At 40.7% G+C, this 24,444-nt stretch overlaps 1 protein-coding gene across 1 annotated transcript; it reads left to right on the top strand.

Moving 5' to 3' along the window:
* Positions 1 to 5,445: 5,445 nt before the first annotated feature.
* On the top strand, positions 5,446 to 7,228 carry LOC147884183 (WRKY transcription factor 71-like). The gene is made up of 3 exons (XM_087398707.1): positions 5,446 to 6,104; positions 6,225 to 6,371; positions 6,841 to 7,228. Exons 1-3 carry the CDS (start codon positions 5,518 to 5,520, stop codon positions 7,040 to 7,042), a joined length of 936 nt encoding a protein of 311 aa, XP_087254833.1. The 5' UTR covers positions 5,446 to 5,517; the 3' UTR covers positions 7,043 to 7,228.
* Positions 7,229 to 24,444: the final 17,216 nt, after the last annotated feature.

Raw genomic sequence — 24,444 nt, 5'->3', positions numbered from 1 at the left:
GGAGTCCCCATCCGATAAGTACTTGTTTGAATAACACACCTAGGACCGTGTTTTTTATGGTTGTGCATTACACTAAGGTAAAAATGAAGTTTTATGCTTGATTGACAATGCAAAGCATATCCGATGGGCAAAATACTTTGCACACACCTTAAAATATCTTGAATAAACTTACACGCAAAGTGGCACACCCATCCCATAAGTACTTGATCGGATAACATACCTAGCAGCGTGTTTTTTTAATGAATGTGCATGACACTAAGGCAAAAATGGCATTTAATGCTTGATCGACCATGCAAAGGATATCCGATGGGCACAATACTTCTCCTATGCCTCAACCTAGGTGGTATTAACATGTTTTCAAAGAGGCACACCCATCCGATAAGTACTTGGTCAGATAACACACCTAAGGGCGTGTTTTTTTACAAATGTGCATATCACTAGGGGAAAAACACAATATAATGCGTGATCGATCATGCAAAGCATATCCGATGGTCATAATACTCTACATGCGCCTCAACCTAGTTGAAATGGACTTGCAAGCAAAGTGGAGCTCCCATCCCATAAGTACTTGATCGGATAACACACCTAGCAGCGTGTTTTTTTAGGGATGTGCATGACACTAAGGCAAAAATGGTATTTAATGCTCGATCAACCATGCAAAGCATATTCAATGCACACAATAATTTTCTACACCTCATCCTAGGTGGTATTGACTTGTTTGCAAAGAGGCACACCCATCCGATAAGTACTTGATCAGAGAACACACCTAGGACCGTTTTTTTTAATGAATGTGCTCGACACTAAGGCAAGAACGGTATTTAATGCTCGAACGACCATGTAAAGCATATCCGATGGTCACAATAATTTGAACACACCTCAACCTAGTTGAAATTGGCTTGTATGCAAAGTGGATCCCCCATCTGAGAAGTACTTGTTTGAATAACACACCTAGGACCGTGTTTTTTTATGGTTGTGCATTACACTAAGGCAAAAACGGTGTTTTATGCTTGATCGACAATTCAAAGCATATACGATGGGCAAAATACTTTTCACACACCTTAAACTATCTAGAATTGACTTACATGCAAAGTGGCGCACCCATCCCATAAGTACTTGATGGGGTAACATACCTAGCAGTGTGTTTTTTAACGAATGTGCATGACATTAAGGCAAAAATGGTATTTAATGCTTGATCGACCATGCAAAGCATATTCGATGCGCACAATACTTCTCGTATGACTTAAACTAGGTGGTATTGACTTGTTTTCAAAGAGGCATACCCATCTAATAAGTACTTGGTCAGATAACACACCTAAGGGCATGTTTTTTTATAGATGTGCATATCACTAGGGGAAACATGGTGTATAATGCGTGATCGACCATGCAAAGCATATCCGATGGTCACAATACTTTGCATGCACCTCAACCTAGTTTGAACGGACTTGCTTGCAAAGTGGAGTCCCCATCTGAGAAGTACTTGTTTGAATAAGACACCTAGGATCGTGTTTTTTTACGGTTGTGCATTACACTAAGACAAAACGGGTGTTTTATGCTTGATCGACAATGCAAAGCATATCCGATGGCACAATACTTTGCACACACCTTTAAATTGGTGGAATTGACTTACATGCAAAGTGGCGCTCTCATACCAATAACACACCTAGGATCGTGTTTTTGACGGTTGTGCATGACACTAAGGCAAAAACGGTATTTAATGCTCCCTCGACCATACAAAGCAAATCTGATATAAACAAACGTTACCTGAGAATGGCCAGGATAACATTGTCATTAACCTCTTTTAAAGGATTGGAGAGGATTGAAACCTCCTCTCTACCAAAGCTCAAATACTGAGGTTCTCGTTTCAAAACGATTCTAACTTCAAATGAGCTCTCCATTTTATCCAATGCAGCTAAATTTGCTCCTCATTCACCTCGGACCTTTGGTGGTGACTTTCTCCATCAAAAGCATGCCTGTCCTCATGACGATGGATTCTTTGTCCATCAGTCGTATTAGCCAATCTTCTGGCTTAATATGTTTCTTGATGCACTCCTTCTAGAATGATAGTCGAGTAACATCGAAGATGTTTTGGTCGCTCTCTGAGATGGTCTTCTTGTTCATTCTATTGTTCTATTAAGGATATGGATTAAGGATATGGCCATCCGTTTGCCTCGGCCTGACACCATCATTCTAACCTTTTGGCTCTGCATAACAGTCAACTTCCAGCCCTAGGGTAGTGTAGCCGAGTCTCTCTTCTCGTGCTTATCACTCCTATTGGATAGTTTCTTCTACTAAGGCTTCTTTGGTCATTAAACTCTGGTTCTGATATTGCTCCACTTTGCATAATCGGATGTAACCACTGCCTTTGGATTAGATACTCTTCATGTCTGGCTGTGTATTCTCAAAGTGTCTCTCAACCATTGCTTAAGTCAAAAATTAGTTGGAGTAATCTGGGTACTTTTTGCGTTCCACACACCGGTCTTCAAGCACACTACCAATTGATGCCACTCATATGGAGTTACTTGAATAAATTTCCTATAGCAGCCTACAACTCTTGATAGCTGTTTCACTTTGTAACAGCCTACTAACATGAACTCTCTTCTTGTTCTAATAACACTAAGCTTACCAGATCGGGTCTCTAATTCTCCTACCATGATAGCTCATCAACTCGCCAAAATGTTGGCACTTCTCAATCCTACACCAATCTAACTCAAAAACGATTGGTTTACTTCCCAACCTAGTGTTGTGCTTGGTGAAGATGCTCGCTATTGCAATCCTAAGGGAAGTGTGCTCGGGTGTAGAATAAGTGCCAACATATAAAACACTCAGAGGCCGAGGCTAGCTCCACTCATCTATTGGCTACATTGCCACAATCAACTGCACCTCTGCCATAAAATGGGTGATTCATTGCCTCCACCGCTCCTTGCTCCCAACTAATGTCGATGCTCGGTGACCATGTGCAACCGTTAGCCTAACTCGGGGCTAACACTCTACAATGTTACATCTGAACTATTTTATTTCATCTTGATAATTTAATTAATGATTATAATTGTTTTCACATTATTCTTTTCTATTCCTGTCCTATTGCAAGTTGATGTTGCTTTCTTTTACATCTACCACCATTCATATCATTCCAACATATTGTATAGATTAACTTTAAAACGATGGCATTAAACAAAATTTATGATGGATGGGAGCATGGATACTTTATTTCGTGTGTAAAAGACCACCAAGCGCATTGATGATGCCATGAAATACATCTAGAATATACGAGTCAATTTTGTAACATAACTTAAAGCATGGCTCTAATTTCTATTCATATATGGACTTGCCTTAGAACTTGCGCATTCTTCCATAATTTTACCTATAATATTTGAATTCTATGTTCTATCCTATGTTTTTTGTTTTTTTCCATAATGGTGGTGAAAAAATATGAGGTCTAAATCTATTGCATCTTATAACACCAAACATTATTGTCTTTGATTTTTTTCATGGATTCTTTGACACTAATTATCATGCATACTTATATTAGCATATCCAACAAGCATATGCACACTACAAATCGTTTGGATGATATACTCACGTGTCATATGTGAAGTAAAAATCATTTGGAAACCATAGCTTACTACTAAGTATAAATTAGCCATTAGCATAATCTACTATACTAACTGAAACACATTATATGATGAGACTAGATCTAATTAGCTAGATCTAGCTATGTAGCTAGTGGTTTCCTTGGTCGGGGGGGTCACTATGTATAAATTCTCTATATCACATGCGTTCAAGGCTTATTTGTAAAATCCCTTATTTGTAGAATTTTATTTAATAAAATGTACCCTTTTTCTATACAAATCAGTATTGTTTTTTAATTTTTAAATAATCCCTTATGTAAGTTAAACTCTGTAAATTTTGGAAATTAAAAATATCATTCTGTTGAACTCACGTGATAGGGTTACATAAGATGAGTAACCTCCCCGAGTTTCCTTAGACAATAAAACCACCCAATTTACTCAATTTAAATATGAACATTAGAAAGATATAAACAATCATCTTGCTATTATCCCATATCTTAGAGAGCCTCATAAGAGTTTGGCTTTAATATTAAAATAGTGTTTGCAACTATTTCAGAATCAAAGTTAGAGGAAGATGATTGTCTTATGTACTTCATTCACATTAACGTTAAAAATGTGTAGATTAATTTAGAAATAATTTGCTATGTTTTACAAGTTATGGTTCTTGACATAAGTTACTTGTATGAGGCATCTCATATCCGTTACAGTCATAAAAGCCCTTTGCTATGCCCAAGATTGTTTTGACTCAAAGTGGACAATACCTTGGGGAGAGCTTAAAGGCTTGGAAATTACAATGGTTTTGTGGACTTATGGAAGGTGTGATGAGTTGTGTGAACCCATGTAGAGCTTCTAGAAGTAGGCATGAGAAAAAATATGAAGAAATGGATTGGAGATAAAAGAGATGGGATATGAGGGAAAGTCAAGGCTCTAGAAGGGGGGTGGGAGGATGCGAAGAGATGTATTTTGATTAGCAAAAGTACACTTTTTGGGGTTGAATGAAGGCCTTATTGATTGCTCCAAGTTATATGAGATGCTATGTGAAAAGGTAGTCCTTCTCAACGTTTGGGTGTTCATGAAACTTTCTAGACATATCTACCAACAAGCAAGTTGTGAATTCTAGTGTATGAATATCCTATCAATAAAAAGAAGTTGAGGAGTGAAGTGGCAATACATCATCCAAAGCTTTTTTTCCTTGACAAGAACAAGGTACCAATAAATGAATACTCTTCCTAGCCCCCACACTTTCATTGATAGATGCAACCTATCACACACCTTGCATATTGTCATGCTACATACATGGAGTAGTGAAAGTGGCTATGGTTTGTAAGAAAACAGATAGATGGTAGATAGATGGTTGTAGAATGTTTGATTGATGCTATGCAAATCTATGGAAGTGTGCTGGAGCCAGCATGACTACTCTATGCGATGTTTCCTTGGACTAGGAGGATTGAGTGTGGTGCATGAAGATTGGTCATTGTAGCACTATCCTACTTTTCCCACTTGTGAGGTGAGGCTAGTGTGGGGGGCTCCATTGATAGATCGATGGAACGATTGGATGTGCGATGGGAACCAATAATATTATGATACTCAATCAAGGGGCTTGCCTTGTCTGCATTGGAATTTAACCACCCAAGGAGAGGAGGGTGCGTGGGAGTCACGGAGTGTGGGGGAGGGTCAAAGGTAAAGAAAGCTTATTCAAAGCTCATGGGCTTCTAGAAAGTCAAAGAGAGGAAGGGGAGGGTGACTTGGGGTCTTACTCTTTTTGGGAGAGGCCAATCTCAATTGGAACTTCTACCAAAGGAAACATGGCAAGTTCATGACTGTAATAAATAAACATCATCTACGTATAATATCATGCTCTCAATTGCAAAGAATGCCTATCCATTTCTCCTTCCTTTGTTTTGTGTAGCTACTCTCAGTCTTATTATATGTTCTCTTAGACTCCCAAATGATGTCTTCTCCTCCCTCCTCAGTCCCCCTCCCTCGCCTCCTTGATCCCTTTCACGACCTTGCTTTCTCCTCTTCTTCCCAGATTTCTTCCCCTCCTCCATGGATCCACCTCTCCTCTCGTTGCCTTCCGCCTTTTCATGACTTTCCCCAAAGCAGTACATTGGGCACTCCCCAGCTCACCCACGAACCACGGCCATTCGACCCTCACCTTGCACCTTCTTCTTCCGCCTTTCCGCAGATTTTCAAGAGTAGGTACCTTCACGAGCAGCTTGACGCACAGGCGCTGCTTGACTACTCGAAGCTTCATCAGCTTGAAGAGTTCAGGGACACTCTATGCACAGATTGGAGCTCTCCCACTGTGCAGACTGAAAACGTCGATGAAGGACTGGCGCTAGCGGAGGAAGGTGAGCTGGCCAAAAGCTGCGGACAAGATTGGCTCCTGAACGTTCTGTCACCGGATCTCTTCACGCAAGAAAGTGATGATGATTCTAAATCGAAAGACGGCGAGCTCGAGCCAAACATTTGCAGCGGACATACGAATACGAGCAAAGAGAGCGAGAAGCGAAAAGCCCAAGAACGTAATTTGTACGTACGAAGCCTGTAGCGTGTCTGCATCTCGTCTGCATCTGCAAATACTGAAATTAGCTTTGCGTATGGTCGAATTTCGCCTTTGAAATTGACACGGATTTCCGGGAACTTCTGCAGAAACAAAGCACCCAAACAGAAGAAGCTCAAGCCACTGCTTCAGCCCAGATACGCCTTGGAAACGAGGACTGACGTCGATATCCTTGACGATGGATACAAATGGCGCAAGTATGGTCAGAAAGCCGTGAAAAACAGCCCGCATCCAAGGTACAGCTACGTTTCATTTATCCGAGCTACATTTCTTATCGGTCTGAAGGATTGATGGAAACTTTGCAAGATAGATTAATCCACTGCAAGCTATTTAGATGTTCCTGAGTCTGTTTGTCCCTCACATGCAAATTTATCGAACAATGCTTAGCGTCGTTTTAGATTGCACTCTCGAGTTATAGAAATCTGTCCGCATTCACGATCTCGTTGTCTTTATAACTAGTGCTAGAAAAGTACATTCTGTCTAACCCGAGAAAATAAAGTTTCCTCTTATCCATAATCTTATTTCACACTTTTAAATCTGTAATTTGTCCATTTTAAACTGAAAAGCTTAAAACGTAATCCATAAAATAAAGTGTAGGCAAAATCTCGGCCAGTTTTTGGCCAGTACAGCCTCCAAAGAATACACTAAAGGTCACCTTTTGTAAGCGTTGGTTATAGCTTGATGGCATTGTGGTTAACTATGCAGAAGCTACTACCGTTGCACTTTCAGCAAGTGCCCGGTGAAGAAACGCGTGGAGCGATCAGCGCACGATTCAGAAATAGTGGTGACAACGTATCAGGGCATGCACACCCACTACAACCCTACAACAAATGAATCAACAATCAACTTTCCCCAAGTAATTCAACTCTTGCCATTTGGAGAAAGTGGTTTTGTGATTCCCAATTAGGCATTGTGGGAATCCATAATTGAACCACAACTTGTAAATAATGTTCCCCCAAAATGTGAATTCAATTAAGCTCCAAGGTTGCCTAATTTTATGGACCACTACCCCTTCTTTGTGAAATATACACATCTTAATTTGGAGCATGATCATTGCCATTCCATCATTAATGAGCCCCCCACACGTCAAAAGGGAAACACACATTTTTGCAAATTTTTAAAAACTTTTAGATTTTCAAATTACACCTCTCTTAGTCTCATAAATATATCCAAGCTTTAATGTAACACTTGAATCACTTAATTATGTGAAAATTGGATTAGATTATGAAGTCTGTGAAATCTTGTAGTCTACATGCCTTTGTTTAAGTTGCTTTCTACTTTCTTAACAAAATCTCCATGTCTATTTTTGAGCAAATAAGAGCACCTTCAAGTCATCAAAGAAAGTGCAAATCTTTTGATGAGTGCACTCTATGACTAAGAATAGATTCATGGCAAGTCGCGGCACACAAAGAACATCATAGATGAACTTTACCTTCCCATTTGGAAGCTGAACTTGCTTAATTAACAAAACTATAAATTTTATAAAGTGGAAGGAATGTAGGACCTATGTATAAGTAGGGACTTCAATATTATAGAGAATATACATTTTATCTAAGCTTTTCTAGCAAGGATTTCATTGATGTCTTCACATCTGCATTAGTAGATCGTTCATTATCATCTTTTTTTGTCCAAAATAGTGTCAAATAATGTCACGAGTGACAAGGGGAACCTAGAAAAATAACTGATAGACTTAATAAATAGATTATCCATGATGTCAACTTTATCAGCAATATTAATAGAACAATGGGGGTAATAGCATAGATATTGGAGGCCTATTGAAGTACTACTTAGTGATAATAGTCTATACATAGTGTCAGTATAATGATAATGCCGATGATAGTATGGCATTCACCATTGGTAATATTCATGGGTTTCTCACCTCCTTTTTACTCATAAAAAGCTTGCAAGAGCTACAAGTGATCTTCATTTGGCAAGGTTGTAGTCCGTAGCTCTTGCACCTAGCGTGTTGGGATAACGTGGACCACAATTGACTCATGAGAGGATGAGGTTGAGGAAGAAAATATTCACTGTGGTTGTGGAGTGCCCCAAAAGTGGGCACATGGTCCAATATCTAGGAATTAGGATGTAGATTTACCACTACTAAAGCCAATGAATGCGGTGGAGATTACAGGAGGAGAGTGTAATGCAATAAAATTTTTCATTTTTTTAAATTTGAATCCTAGTGCAACTTGCATGCACCACATTGTATACTTGTGGGAGGTGCAAGTTAGTACATATTAATCTGTGGCATTCCATATTTGCAATTGTATCTAGGAGCATTGTTGATTCTCCATCATAATTGATGAGCCACAAGTAACCCACTAGGTGGGCCTTTTCATGCCCCTGTCATTTCCTTAATCTTGTCCAATTTGTTCTTTAGTTATTGAAAAATTGGGAAAATTTGACAAATAAAGGAAATGAAGTAAAAGACACTTCACAAACAAGCAATTATGAGCAATTACCATTATCAAGAAAAATATGTCTAATCCATCAATGCTTGTAGATAGTTATATATATGCTTTTGCATACTTTTAGTGATATATAGGCAACGTTAAACCAAATTTCAGGCATACAAAGTAGTTGCGCCTTGCTGCCAAGATTGTCCCTTGAAATGTTGTTGATTATTCATTGTCTAGCTAACAATTATCTCCACTTTCATTTTTGTGGTGGGCTAGACAAACTAACTAGCTTTAGCGTAGATTTCTTCAAGAACTTATTCAATGATGATCAAGTATGATAATGTTCCTTATGATTAACAAAAGGAGATAAGAAAGAAGTTCCTTATGGTTGACATTTTTCTCAACAAAAGGAGATAAGGTCAAAGTTCATCATTCGACACATAGGTTGATGGGGCATTTCTCAATCCAAAGGGCATTAATCGGGTTGCATAGGCACCCCATTCTATGATAAAGGTAGTCTTAGAATGATCTTCTAGAGCCACAATGATTTAATTATACCCACCATAACTGCCCATAAATGAGTAGATCTCATGTCCTGCAACTTGGTCCAAGATTCCATCATTGAAGGGAATTGGAAAAGGATCGGGAACTGTCTGGGCATTCAACTTTGATAACCTATACAGGCTCAGAGTATACCATTTTTCTTGGGCACAACCAAAACAGAAAATAGCCAGTCACCACTCTGATCAATGGAATAGATAAAACCAGCACACAAGAGTTGATCTAACTCAGCCTTCACTTGTTTAATATAGTTAGGATTCATTCTATACCTCTGCCATTGAAGTTGGCTGGCATACATTGGACACAAGAATATAGCTCGAATTTTGATTGATTGGATGACTACAAGGAGTGTGTAAGGGTGTTGTCAAACTATAGCCATGATGACAACTACTGGGCTAATTACCAAGCTTGCAGTTGCAAGGTAGCTAGCATGCATTGGATGTAAGGGGGAGTGTGCAAGGGCAACATCTATTTAAGAATGTAACAAATCACAATTTAAGAATGTAATGATGATTTGAATTGAAGTCACAATGAAAACCATCGAGCTTGCATGCACCACCGGTCTTGTGGGGGTTAAAGGCCATTGTACCTTAACCCTCGTTATGTACAATACTCAAACACACATAACATATATGGATGACATAGAAGATTAGGGTGTTCTTCACCCACCAAAACTTGTGTGGCTCTCTCGTCTGGCTCTCCCTCTTTCAATCCCTTTTCCATTCCGCTTTCATTGTTAAGATCTCTTAATTGGTATCAGAGTGCAAGTGTTCTAGCTAAGCTCGGCTGTGAGCCTGGAGCCCGAAGTTTGCTACTGCAGCTCTGTGGGAGGAAGAAGAAACTCCATTAGGTGACTTTACCTGCATCTTGGTGTGCAAAGAACTTGCAAAAACCTTTGGAAAGTTCCCTGAGTGGTTTTTATGATTCCCTTGTTCCTTTTGATAAATTGAGAGTCCAGAATGACTTGCAGAGGCAACCATTGCTTTGCTTTTGGTGTCCATTGCACTTCCAGAGTTTACAAATCCCTTCATTCTTGAATTTGGGATCATTTCATTGGATTTCTAACTCACTGTTTGCTTCAACATTTTTCTACCAGTGTGTTGGAACTCAAGTTTGAAGCAATTGATAGCGGAAGTGAGAGAGGGAGAGAGAGGAGTGCACATGATATAGCTACCTATACACTAAGTGTATTGACAATGAACATGAAGATATACATGTGAACCCCTTACGGTTAGGGTTAGGATTTGCCCCTATGCCCTATGTGGATAGTGCAATTTACACTATCTTTAACACCCCCTCTTAGATTGCACTGGGTAAGTAGAGGGTGCATGTACAAGACCTTTTTGTGGATTTTGTTTGGTGCATATGCTAGAATGTAAAACTGAAAAGAAAACTGTAAAAAAATCAAAGTAGTATGTGTGTATGTGAGCACAGTGACTACGTAGCGGAAGCATGTACAATCAGTATAACTTATGATCCTGTATATGAGTACAACTTATGATCCTGCACATAACATGATTTCCCCCTCTTAAGTTGTGGGTCATCCTTCACCTTTGGGAATAAAACCCAGAAGACAAGCCAAAAGGAAGAGGAAGGAAATGTGCAAAAAGCCAGGTCCACCTGGATCAAAGACTAGTTAATCAAATGATGATTGCATGGATAACTGTGTGTATGGCAACATGCTGAACATGTCAAGGTTGAACATGTCATAAGTCATCATGGACTGTGCAGTTGCTCTATGGAAGAGGCATCTAGATGTGAGGCTAGTCTATGTAGCGATGGCGATGTGATCCGATAGGTTGTGACATATGAGAGTGTCACCAACCCTAAAGAACTAACATCAAAGGTAATGGTATGCTGCAGTAGAACTATAATCTCTATTGAACGATGCAGGGTCAAAGAAGACTGAATAGTCGATGTGGACAAAGTGATCAAGGGGCTGTAAATCTAGGGCCGAAGGTGCAAATACATATGCTGATGATCGAAAGAGGGGGAAGAGGGGGAGAAAGCTTATGCTCATGCTCATGCTTATGCTTATGCTTATGCTTATGCTTATGCATGAGCATATAAGCATAAAAGAAAAAGAGAGAAAGCTTAAGCATAAAAGAAAAAGAGATTGAAAGAGAGGAAAGAGGGGGGGAAAGAGAGAGGAAAAGAGAAAAAGAGATTGAAAGAGGAGACATATGCTCATGCATAAGAATAAGCATAAGAGAAGGAGACATATGCTCATGCTTATGCTTATGATTATGCATGAGCATAAGAGAAGGAGACATATGCTCATGCTTATGCTTATGCATGAGCATAAGAGAAGGAGACATATGCTTATGCTTATGCATAACAGGAAGAACAGGGAAAGGAAACAAAGCATATGCTTATGCTTATGCATGAGCATATAAGCATAAAAGAAAAAGAGAGAAAGCTTAAGCATAAAAGAAAAAGAGAGAAAAAGAGATTGAAAGAGAGGAAAGAGGGGGGGAAAGAGAGAGGAAAAGAGGAAAAGAGATTGAAAGAGGGAGACATATGCTCATGCATAAGCATAAGCATAAGAGAAGGAGATATATGCTCATGCTTATGCTTATGCTTATGCATGAGCATAAGAGAAGGAGACATATGCTCATGCTTATGCTTATGCATGAGCATAAGAGAAGGAGACATATGCTTATGCTTATGCATAAGAGGAAGAACAGGGAAAGGAAACAAAGCATATGCTTATGCTTATGCAAGAGCATATAAGCATAAAAGAAAAAGAGAGAAAGCTTAAGCATAAAAGAAAAAGAGAGAAAAAGAGATTGAAAGATAGGAAAGAGGGGAGGAAAGAGAGAGGAAAAGAGGAAAAGAGATTGAAAGAGGGAGACATATGCTCATGCATAAGCATAAGCATAAGAGAAGGAGACATATGCTCATGCTTATGCTTATGGAGAGGAGTGCGGGTCTTTAATATTTCCAGAGCTCCTAGACATACCAATGATATTCTAGTCAGGGGTATCTTGATGTGGACCATGCATGACTACCAAGGATATGGAGAGTGCGCAGGTACGTGGTTGTGTCTCTACATGTATAAAATAGGATTATGCTTTTATGACTCTCTTTCACACGCATGTCTTATACTAACACATTCATGCACGCGTGCAAGACTTGGATACCATGCTTAAACTGTTTGTGGACCGGGTTTGAAATCGCTTGCACGATACTCCAAAAATATGAAGAAAAATGTTTATGAAGGTCATGCTCAATACCTTCCGCTAGACCATCTCGCACGTGGAGGTCAGCTTGATCCACCACCATCATATTTGAAGGCAAGTAACTAGATTCAAGCTTGGAGGGTGAATGGAGAGGAACCTCCTCCTGGTATGAAGAGGCTATCGATCTTTCATGGGCTTCCTTATTGGGGCCAGCAGTTACAAATCAATCATCTCTTGGATCCCATGCATATCTTCAAGAATGTGGGGGCTACTATTTGGGCATACTTGGTTGGTTCCAAATACTCGAGAGGAGTGCGAGAAGACTTGCGTGCTATGAATAGGATGTCTTGTTTGTGGCCCCAAGTGCATGCTTCGGGAAAAGTTGTCCTCCCAAAAGCAACATGGATCCTCTCTACGAGGGAGGAGGCAATGGTCAAGGCAGACATTGCCTCTTTTCAAACACCGACACGGTACATGCGTTGCTTAAAAGGAGCATTTTCAAAGGACAATAAGCTCAAGTCCCATTATTAGCACAAGGTTGAGAGTGCTCTCAATGGAAGCAAGAACGGAAGAGGGAGAGAGAGAAATAGAGAGCCACACAAGTTTTGGTCGGTGGTTCTTGGTGGGTGCAAAACCCCCTAATCTTCTTTTTCATTCATTTATATATGTGTTTGAATATTGTACATAACCAGGGTAAAGGTACAGTGACCTTTAACCCCCACAACCTGCCACTTAAAGGACAATGTGTCTTTAAGGGAGAACAACCAGTGAGCATACTATCCAATGCCCATCAATACACGACAATACTCAAACCGCTGACTAGGTAGATTCTTCGTCAGCATATCTGCAGGGTTATCATCTGTATGAACCTTGACAAGCTCTATGTGCTTGTCCTCAAGTACCTCCCTGATGAAATGGTACCTGACCTCAATGTGTTTGGTCTTTGCATGAAAGATCGAATTCTGTGCTAGCTGAATAGCACTCATGGAATCACTATGCAATGTCAGTACACCTGTATGAATCCCCAAATCTCCCACTAGCCGATCAAGCCATATAGCCTCCTTGCAACCCTCTATGGCTGCAACATACTCAGCCTCTGTGGTAGACAAAGCAATGCACTTCTGTGTGTGAGACATCCACAACACTGCACCACCTGCAAAGGTGAACACATAACCAGAAGTGGATCTCCTACTATCCATATGCCTTGCATAGTCTGAATCTATGTACCCAAGTACACGCATGTCTCCTTTACCAAAGTAGATGCACATCTCCTTGGTACCCTTCATGTACCTCATGATGCACTTAACTGCCTCCCAATGCCTCTTTCCTGGATTAGCCATATACCGGCTAACAACTCCCACTGCAAATGCAATGTCTAGTCTAGTAGCTATCATAGCATATATAAGACTCGCAACTGCTGATGCATAAGGAACCTTGGCCATCATGGCCCTTTTCTCATCTGATTTGGGACTATTTGTATGACTCAGTTTCACATATGGAGGCAATGGAGTACTCACTGCCTTCCCCCCCTCCATATTGAAATGCTGCAATACTTTTGTGGCATACTCTTTTTGTGAAAGCCAAAGGAGTTTCCTACTCCGATCACACGTGATGCGCATACCAAGAAGATGACCTGCAAGTCCCAAATCCTTCATATCAAAGGCCTCATGCAACTTGGCCTTTAATGCATCTAGCTCATAAGTATCCTTGCTAGCCAATAGCATATCATCCACATATAGTGCCAAGATTATCAGGCTATTATCCTTAGCCCTTTTAGTGTAGAGGCAGTGATCAATTTCACTCCTTCTAAAACCATGGGACTGAATGAAAGCATCAAACTTTTGATACCATTCTCTAGGCGCTTGCTTAAGACCATAGAGACTCTTCTTCAGCTTGCAAACTAAATGCTCTTTGCCCTTTTCTTCAAAGCCTTCCGACTGCACCATGTAAATTTCCTCATGCAAATCCCCATGCAAGAAAGCTGTCTTGACATCCATCTACATAAGCTCCATATCCTTTGATGCCACTAGTCCAAGCATGCATCTAAGTGTGGTCATCTTCACAACCGGAGAGAATATCTCATCAAAGTCCACACCCTTCTCTTGCTTGAACCCTTTAGCAACCAAACGGGCCTTGTACCTAGGCACATCATCACCTGTGACCTTCATTTTGTAGATCCATTTACATGGCAATGCTTTCTTTCCATGTGGCAAAGAAACCAAGTCCCAAGTCTTAGTCCCAAGTCTTATTCTTCATAAGTGAACTCATCTCTGATTGCATAGCATACTCCCACTTGCGTTGATCCTCGTGCATCATAGCCTCTCTGTAGCAAGAAGGCTCTCCACAATCAGTAAGCATCACATAGTCTACCCCTGGAACAAACCTATCAGGTGGTCTAGACACTCTAGATGATCTTCTCAAGGGCATTTCAGCTTGCTGTCCCACTTGCATATCAACCACATTTGGCTCATCATTTCCACCAATAGATGATCCATCATCTACCCTTGATTGTATACATGTGGGAGTACTTGGCGGTACCATTTCTTGCACATTTGGTGCATGGACAGCTTGCTATCTATCAACATATGCAGGTGGATTCACATCTTGGAAAGTGATTCTCCTCATTTCCACATCCCTCATGGGTGCCTTATGCATCTTCTTCTCATTGAAGACTACATCATGGCTGTGTATGATCTTATTTGCTTCTAGATCCCAGAGACAATAGCCCATCTCTCCACTTTCACCATAACCCAGAAAGATGCATTTCCTAGACTTAGGATCTAGCTTCTTTCGAAGCTCTTTCGGCACATGTGCATATGCCTCACACCCAAATATATGCAAATGAGAGTAAGAGGGCTTCTTACTACTCCATGCCTCTTCAGGAATACCGCCATCCAAACTCTTACTAGGTGATCTATTGATCACATGCACTATAGTCTTCATTGCCTCAGCCCAAAAAGCACAAGAAAGACTTGCATTGGAAAGAATGCATTGCAACCTTTCTTGAATGGTAAGGTTCATCTTTTCTGCAACTGGATTTTGCTCTAGAGTACGAGGGGATGTGAGCTCCCTCTTAATCCCACGTGTATCACAGAAATGCTGAAAGTCATGAGAGAGATACTCTCCACCATTTTCAGTCTGTAGGCATTTAAGCGTTTTACTGACTGATTCTCAACCAAGGCCAGCCATTTCTGAAATACCTGGAACACATCACTCTTCCGAGCTATAGCATAAGCCCACACTTTCCTAGTTGCATCATCAATGAATGTCATATAGTATTCAACCCCGCCTAATGACCGTGAAGGCATGGGACCACATACGTCTGAATGCACCAAATCAAGCTTTTCAAACTCTTTCTTTCCCCTTCTTTTATGGGCTGATTTAGTCTGCTTCCCATAGAGACAGTGCTCACAAAATTCAAAATCAGAGAAACTTAAATGCGGTACATAACCCAAACAGCATAAGAGTTTCATTCCATTCTGGCTCATGTGCCCCAACCTGCAATGCCACAAAGAAGTGCTTGGATGCTCGGTTATTGCAACAACATGATCAAATACCCTTGATACATGTAAGGGATACAAAGTCCCACACTTGGCACCCCTGGCCAAAAGCATAGAGCCCTTCTGAATTTTCCAACTCTGAAAGCCAAAAGTGGTGTGAAAACTAGCATCATCTAGCTAACCCATTGAAATAAGACTCTTGGTCAACTTAGGCACGTCTCACATGTTTCAAAATAAATGCAGACCCATTTGCAAAAGAAAACTTTATGTCACCTACTCCCACTATGTCACATGCATAGTCATTTCCAAGATGCACACAACCTGTCTTTCCATTGTCATAAGTGGAGAACCATTCCCTATGGGGAGTAACATGGAATGAAGCACTAGAATCCAAAATCGAATCCTGGGAATATGCATCATCTAAAGTGGTAAGCAACTCTGCAGATAAACTAGACATGAAGAGAACATCATTGTCACTATCATATGTGACTACATTGATCTCCTCGATCTTCACTTTTACTTTGTCCTCCCTTGGACTCTCTTCCTTTTGATCTGCACCCCAATTTGCATTCTTTTTCTTATCCTTTTCAGCTTGTAGCAATCCTTTTTCATATGACCCTTCTTGCCACAGTGGTAACACTCAATGTTCTATGCCCTGGATTTGCTACGAGACTTCCCTCTTTCTTGGGACTTCCCCCTGAACTGTGATCTGCCCCTTTGCACATTTAAGGTTGCATCCTGCTTGTTGCCGTCCATAGACTTCCATCTAATCTCCTCGGCCAACAAGATACCCACAACATCATCAAATTTCAGTACTCCACCAGGTGCAGAGTTATTGACAGCTGTATGGAAGGTATCCCATGAGGATGGCAATGAACATAAGAGAAATATTGCCTTAGTCTCCGACATCTTCTGAGGCTGAAGCTGGCTAAAAATAATATTGAATTCATTCAAGTGAGAAGCAATGGAGACCCCTTCCTTCATTTGCAACTCAAACAACCTCTTCATGAGGTAAACTTTATTAAAGGCAGTTTCCTTTTCATAAGTGGCACACAGTTTCTTCCACAAATCTTTCGTAGTCTGCTCATTTACTACTGTGAAATAAACTGACTCTGCAAGATGAAGTCTAATAGTAGATTTTGCTAATGCATCCAACTCATTCCAATCATCCTCAGGATATATTTGCAGGCTTAGCTTCAATCCCTGCCAAGGGTTTAATCTGCTTCTTTTGAATAAGCACATCCTTATTTGTTCTTTCCACAAAGAAAAGTTTGTCCCATCAAACTTTTTAATGCTAAAAAACTCCTTTTCAGACATGGAAGAGGATGACATGATGCAAATGAAGCAAAAATCCCAAATGCTAGTGCCTACAAGAGAGAATCACACCAAATACCTGTTGGGATATCTCAAGGTGTATGCCTCAGGCACACCTTATGTTTCTGTGTGTGAGTGCTAGAGGCACAGTTAGGTGCCCACAAGCACAGTTAGGTGGTGGAAAAGCCACATAGGATGATTGAGTGAATCTAGGAGCAGATTGAGGAGATGATTGTGGAGCTTTGAGGTCATCAGTGATGTCAGTGACCTTGTATGAGGTGCCTACTTAAGGACCTCTTTCTTCTTCATTCTATAAGCAAGTAATGCAAGTATTCTGAGTGTGTGTCCACTCTTTGCTTTCCTTTCAGCTTTCCAACATGGTATCAAAGCCCTTTGATCCCCCTTGAGCCCATTTCTGCCACATCATCATCTTCTTCTTCATCTTCTTCTTCTCCATTTTCCTCTTTCTTCCCAAAATCTTTGAGAGCTTGGTTCTCCATCTACAGATAGCCATTGCCCAAACCCTCTGAGCTAGAAACTCCTCTAGTATGGGCGAACTTCCACCTGTAAGCAATTGAAGAAAAAACGTCTGTGGTGGCTGCCATTCTCCAAACAGTGAATTTCTTCTATTGCTCAATATTCCCTACCTACTCCGCCATTGCCTGAGCCCTCTTAGGAGTAGATGGGCGACCTCAAGAGAAGATTTTGAGCCATTTTTCAGGTCATTTGGTTCAGTAACGAGGGAGAAATCGTCAAAACTCAGTTTCAGTCGGTAGCAACTCTCCCGGGCAAAAGTGCGCACCATTTCGTCCAACCTCTGTGTTGGACCTTCTCTGGTATATGAGCTTTCTTTTGCTTCAGAAAGCCCTCTTTTCCTTGCTTTGAAGAGTGAGCTACAAGCCCTCCAAGTTCAGCTTTTCAATTTTGACAGTTTTGGACAAGTTTTTGAAGATGATGCTACATAAAATGCTACTCTAGCATTTCTGGTTTGTTGAAACTTTCAATAACTTCAGTACAAGTGTGGCTTCAGTTTGTTTTGAATTGCTAGACCTGGTTTTGATTGGAAAGTATTCATTTTAGCCACCTTTATGAAGCATGTAAGAAGAAGCATCATTGTTTGAAATTTGGTCACAAGACTTTGCTACATTAAATGCTTATATTTTGAAGCATTTCAGTTGTTATTCTAAGCTCTGTAAGAGAGAAGACACTGCCCAATACCTGGGTTAGACCCTCTCATGGCTTGCTTATGCAAAATATGTGAAAAGCCAAAACATAAAGCAATGTCTTGTTATGCTACAAAGGATGAAAATGTCAACTTGACTTCCTTGTTGAAGATTGCCAAAACAATGGTTGCCAAAAAGGAAGCAACTACAAAGCCAGAGATCTACCCTCTCATGGCACTTTTATTTGACTCTAAGTACAAGAAAAAGATGAAGGTCAGATACCTGAGATATGCTTCTCTACACAACTATGGAGATGACAAGATAATTTTTCTCTTGAAGGATATGATTTTCAGATCCACTTGTTCTATCATAGTACCATCTTATAAGGCACTAGACACTGCCCATGTAGTAAGACCTTGCCTTGACATGGATATTTTGCCTCCACAAGATGAGGCATCCCATGAAGATTATGCATTTTAAATCATCTCTATGTATGCTCCAGATCTCTCTTTTTATGTCAAGGTACTCAGCCTGGATAGTCCTCCAAAATGAATGAAAATAAATTATTGTGTGTTGTGTGTTTTGTAAACACCTCTGGTCACCTTATGATGTAGGCCATGTGTATGTTTGTTCCATGGTACCTCCTACAGACATTGTGTGCATGTACATGTAGGGGAGATAACCATTGGAAGGTCTGTTTATATCCCTTTCTGTTTACCTTACACCCAAGGAAACCCTTGCTAGCATGAGAACCTAGCCATAGATTTATCCTTGACCACCATGAGATGGCATGAGAAACTATGAGACTAGATGTATCCTTGACATAGCCTGAGGCATTCCCTTGAGGGGGGGTTTGTTGGGATATCTCAAGGTGTATGCCTCAGGCACACCTTATGTTTCTATGTGTGAGTGCTAGAGGCACAGTTAGGTGCCCACAAGCACAGTTAGGTGGTGGAAAAGCCACATAGGATGATTGAGTGAATCTAGGAGCAGATTGAGGAGATGATTGTGGAGCTTTGAGGTCATCAGTGATGTCAGTGACCTTGTATGAGGTGCCTACTTAAGGACCTCTTTCTTCTTCATTCTATAAGCAAGTAATGCAAGTATTCTGAGTGTGTGTCCACTCTTTGCTTTCCTTTCAGCTTTCCAACAATACCAGGTGCACCCAAATGTGTATGCCACAATAGAGTGAAATATCACCAAAACTCATGTCTCAAAGCATCTAACTCATGTGCATATACTATGCATCCATATGAGCAAATCTGGCCCAAAAGAAAATGCCAACTGCAATGGCAATCCAAAATGCCAATAAGTGCCAAATGACTCAAGCATAAACACCGTCCACTGGCATATGCATTAATAATATCTCATCCAAGAGAGCATAGCACTATCAGTGCATCACCTGCAATGTGTCAAAGCTGTCCCTCAGCATAAAATAGCATCCATGTGCAAAGCGTCCATAAAAATAGCATCCCACAAGGCAATTTGGGCCTATCAGTGCATCCAATAAGGACTGCAATGCATCCAAATGGCCTATAAATCATCCATTGCAACCCAATGCACAACACAAATGAGCGCACACTGCTCGAGAGTGATCTGCATAAGGTATGCTCAAGAAATCATAGTCCCTACGGTAATGACCGCTACTGAAAATAGAACCTGAGATGCCTCAAAACATGGGTGCCATTGCATAATTAGACTCAGCAAGAAAATATACAAATATCTCTCTTTTGTCGGAACTTATCCACTGCCATGTAGCATAAATCTAAGGTTTCAAAACCTTAGAATGAAAAATGCATAATAGAGAGACGAAATCGAATACAAAGAGATCTATAACTCTAAAAATACTCACCGAATCATGCAAGAACTGACATACAGCGGTTTTTGGGCATCCAGAACGCAATGGGACAGACGGTTTTGGAAACCGTGGTCTCAATCACTGGGTCCAACACACGGATGAAAAACGTTTTTGGAAACAGAGCTGTTTGTAAACTCCACCGGAGTGTGAATGATGAGTAACATAGAAGTTTTAGGACCTCTTGAGTCCACCAGAATTGACAGATCTGCAAATGGTTGCTCCAAACTTGAGTTCCAACACCTAGGCAAAAAAACGCAGAAACTAACACAGTGAGTCAGAAATCCAATGAAATGATCCCAGATTCAAGAATGAAGGTGTTTTCAAGCTCTTGAAGTGAAATGGACACCAAAAGCAAGCAATAGTTGCCTCTACAAGTCAATACGGAGTCTCTGTCATCGAACAGAATAGGGAAAAGCTCAAAAAACGACTTTTTCTTTGAAAACACTTAACAGGCTCTTAAAACCACTTCGCAAAACCAAAGTGACTTTTCCAAAGGTTCCTCCAAGGTCTCTGCACACTCGGATGCAAGTAAAGTCACCCACAAAGCTTCCCACAGAGCTTCTCCTTCCTCCCATAGAGCTGCTGAGCTTCTAGGCATTCACGCACACTCAGCTAGATCACCCGGGCTCTGATACCAGTTGAGAGTGCTCTCAATGGAAGCAAGAATGGAAGAGGGAGAGAGAGAAACAGAGAGCCACACAAGTTTTGGTCGGTGGTTCTTGGTGGGTGCAGAACACCCTAATCTTCTTTTTCATTCATCTATATATGTGTTTGAGTATTGTACATAACCGGGGTAAAGGCACAGTGACCTTTAATCCCCACAAAGTTCTTACATGTATTCTAAGCTATAGAATTAGTGTACCGATAATTGTGATGCATTAGCATAATTATGATTATGTTATATTGTTGACATGACTTCTTTGTTGCTTTGATAGTTCATCCTCCCAGTTACAATAAAAGGTGCTTACAAGAAGATGTTAGAAATGCTATATTCAAGATCAGTGGTATTGTGAGGTATGCTTACTATCAAATCGCATTGATTGTATTTTCTTCAATTTAATCTGAATAATCTGTAGACTGATTATGAAAATATCTTACATGGGCATGTGAAATAGGTGGATATCTCAAAAAGAGATCTCCATATCAAGCATCGAGAAGGCTAGGGTGGAATCCATTGAAGCCATATGCTTGCTTGAGAAGCACTTTCCCTCGTGCATTATGATAACTCAAGTCCACTTGCTTGTGCACATAGTTAATGAGGTTGCTATTGTAGGTACCATTCATAGTCGGTGGATGTTTTTCTCGAGCGGTTTATGAAAACTTTGAAGGGATTTGTAAGACAAAGAGCAAGACCAGAAGCAAGCAGGGTAGAGGGATGGCTTATGCAAGAGTCATTAGTATATATCACAGAGTTTCTTGCATCCACAGATCCCGATATGCCGCAAGCTTAGCATAACAAGGATGATGATCACATCGTTGGCAAGGTTCCCCATGGAAAAGGGATTGAAAGAAAGATGACCGAAGAGCAAATGGAGAAATTCAATAAGTTTTGTATTCTCAATAGCAAGGAGATGTAGAAGTGGACTGAGAGATATGAAACAGCCAAAGCAGAAAGAATAAATGCAAGGACGAGATTCAAAGTAATGTACATGCAATCGCAACCATATCCACGGGATCTGGCTCTCCTCCCCACCCACATGTCACTTGATTGGCTACAACTGGCTCTACATAAAGCCGAACGTGATGGAGAGACAATAAACGAGCACGAGCGAGAGTTATCATCTGGATGTATGATGCATGTAAGTTTCTTACCTCTTGATGTAATTAAGTAATTATTTGTGGCAATATACGCAATAAAATAGATGCATCTTCATTGTTTTAATGATGCTCTTTTACAATACAAAAAGTACAGTACATTATGGTCATATGGACGACATTTTTGTGTGGAACGCATCGATTCAAAGAGAGTCACGTATGATTGTGGAGTCATGGCTAACTTCACACAAGATAGCCGAGCAAGTGCTTCGGATACCAATCTTCTCTTCTCATAGTTGGATTATTGTGGAACCATACGCGAAATCTATGAAGTTGATTTCAGACGATTTAGTATTTTCATTCTTGATGTAAAATGGTTTAGAAATATTTACAACGGTCCCCATGCGACAGTGAGAAAAGATAGTAGCGGTTTCTTTGCAATAGACTCCACCAAACTTTGGACCGATGAAAGTGATACTTTTGTTCTTCTCGAGCACTGTGAGCAGGTGCATACTAATGATTTACCAAGCAGCGTTAGACTTGACCATTGATGTAAATGCTCTTCATTGATTTTTTTCATCTCAAACTTGGACATGGATATATGAGCTTTAAAGGCTTGATGTACATGCTCTCATACTTTTATTCTCTCAAAAGATCAAACATGTATGAAAATTTAAAAAAATTGCCATTGGAGAAAACTAACTTTTAAGGTCGATATGAGAAAAAAAGCTCTCTGTAAAACGTCGCTCTAAAAAAGTATCTCAGTGTCGCTATATAGTGACACTTATAATTCTGATAAATGTCACTATATAGCGACTTTAAAAATCGTCGCTATATCGCGACATTTGCCTAAAGTCGCTATATAGCGAGGCTTCACGAGGCGGCTTCCAATATCGACAATTAGCGCCTCACGTGTGCTAAACGTCGGTACTTAAACATCACAATAGGATCCATGTGTAGTAGTGTATGAGGTGCTCAGCACATAGAGCACAATCTAGTGATTTTTTTTGTTTTTGAATCACCTCCAAATCCCCTTTGGATCAAAAGTTATGGCTCTCGGAACGATGGCCAAATTTTGATCCCATGAAGGTGATAAAAAAGATGAGGTGTTCTGTAGGGTGATGTGGCACTATGGATCACATGTTGAATGTAGTGTGTGCTTGTGAGGCACTGCGTGCTTGGAAGGCATTGTGCCTAGTTGGCACTCTGCTGATGTGGTGGTAGGTGACTAAGCCTGCTGACTGGGCACTGTGTGCTATTGTGGCATACTGGATAGATGCTGCCCCACTTGGCCCCTATTAGACCATAGTTGGTGTGAGGTCATGGATAGGGTGATGATGTTGTGATTTTGACAGTGACATGTGTCAATTACTGAGCCAAGAAAGATGCTGATGTGGCAGCATGCATCTTTGCTAATGTGGCCTTGCTGTGGGAAAAGAGTACACTCTCAAAAGAGAACATAATAAAGCTATGTCAAGAAACCAACTTTTACCCTACGCGGTTGGTGGAATGTCGAACACATCCGCATTTGTGCTTGTAACAATGATCTGTTCAAGATAATGAATAGCTGTACAAGGGATCACATACTTCTAGAATCTACAATAGTGAAAAAGGATAACCCATCATTAAGGATCTACCTAATACAGTTGAGGAGGGGGGTGCTGGAAATCCAACCCCCTCTTGCTTCTGATTTTGCAAGAACCACTGGAGGATTCAGGCTTGTGCTTCAAAGATGAGCCAGATTCTCTTGTTAACATCACCTCCCATGCATCAAGAAATAGTGATGTCTGTCCTAGTGCATCCTCCCCTTGGGGTTTCTTGGCCTCTTAAAGCACAGGTCACAATGAAGCATCATTCAATGCACTTGATGCAAGAGCAATGCACCAGAAATGATATACAAAAACCATGAATGCGGGAGAGGGCCTTCAAAGCATACCCAAATGTAGGACATGCTCACATTTGGGTATGCATCCCAAGGGGTAGTCCAACCACCAAGGACACTCCATGGTTTCCCATTTTGAGAGGCCTTTCTCTACCCATGATCAGGAATACATACTGTCCTTGTGCTCCCCAGACGTCCATGTCGTAAAGAAGATTGGTATGAATGGAATCACATTTGCCTGGAACAAGGATACTCCACCCCCCCTTTGCCCTGCCTTATGCCTCTCCCTTCACTTCCCCCTCCTTCACCCTGTCCCCACCTTCCCAACCTCGTTACCTCACATACACCTTGGACTCCAAGAGAAAACAAAAATTGTGGTCAAAATAAGCAAGATATTCATTTCATATCTGTATACAATGACACCATAGCTTCTATTACTTGGACACATCTTCTCCCTTCTCTCACTCTAGCTTGCAACCAACGTGCAACTCCTCGACTCCCTACTATGGATGCTTTCCAAGCACTATGCGTTCTATTCTTTGATACAATTTGAACTGCTTTTGCAAGTTCTGATGGCTTTGCCTTTTCAGACTTCAAAGTCCTTCCTAGTAAACATCTAAAAAACCAATCGAACATCTCATGCAATGCATTGCTACAAGTGACACCACCACCATGCCTTGAGTTCTTGAATTAGG

Source organism: Dipteris shenzhenensis, chromosome 27 (genome assembly GCF_047967505.1).
Source record: "Dipteris shenzhenensis isolate YYH24624 ecotype China chromosome 27, Dip_SZ_1.0, whole genome shotgun sequence".
Lineage (NCBI taxonomy): Eukaryota > Viridiplantae > Streptophyta > Polypodiopsida > Gleicheniales > Dipteridaceae > Dipteris > Dipteris shenzhenensis.
The sequence above is the reverse complement of the archived record's forward strand: the minus strand, read 5'-3'. Positions and strand labels throughout refer to the sequence as shown.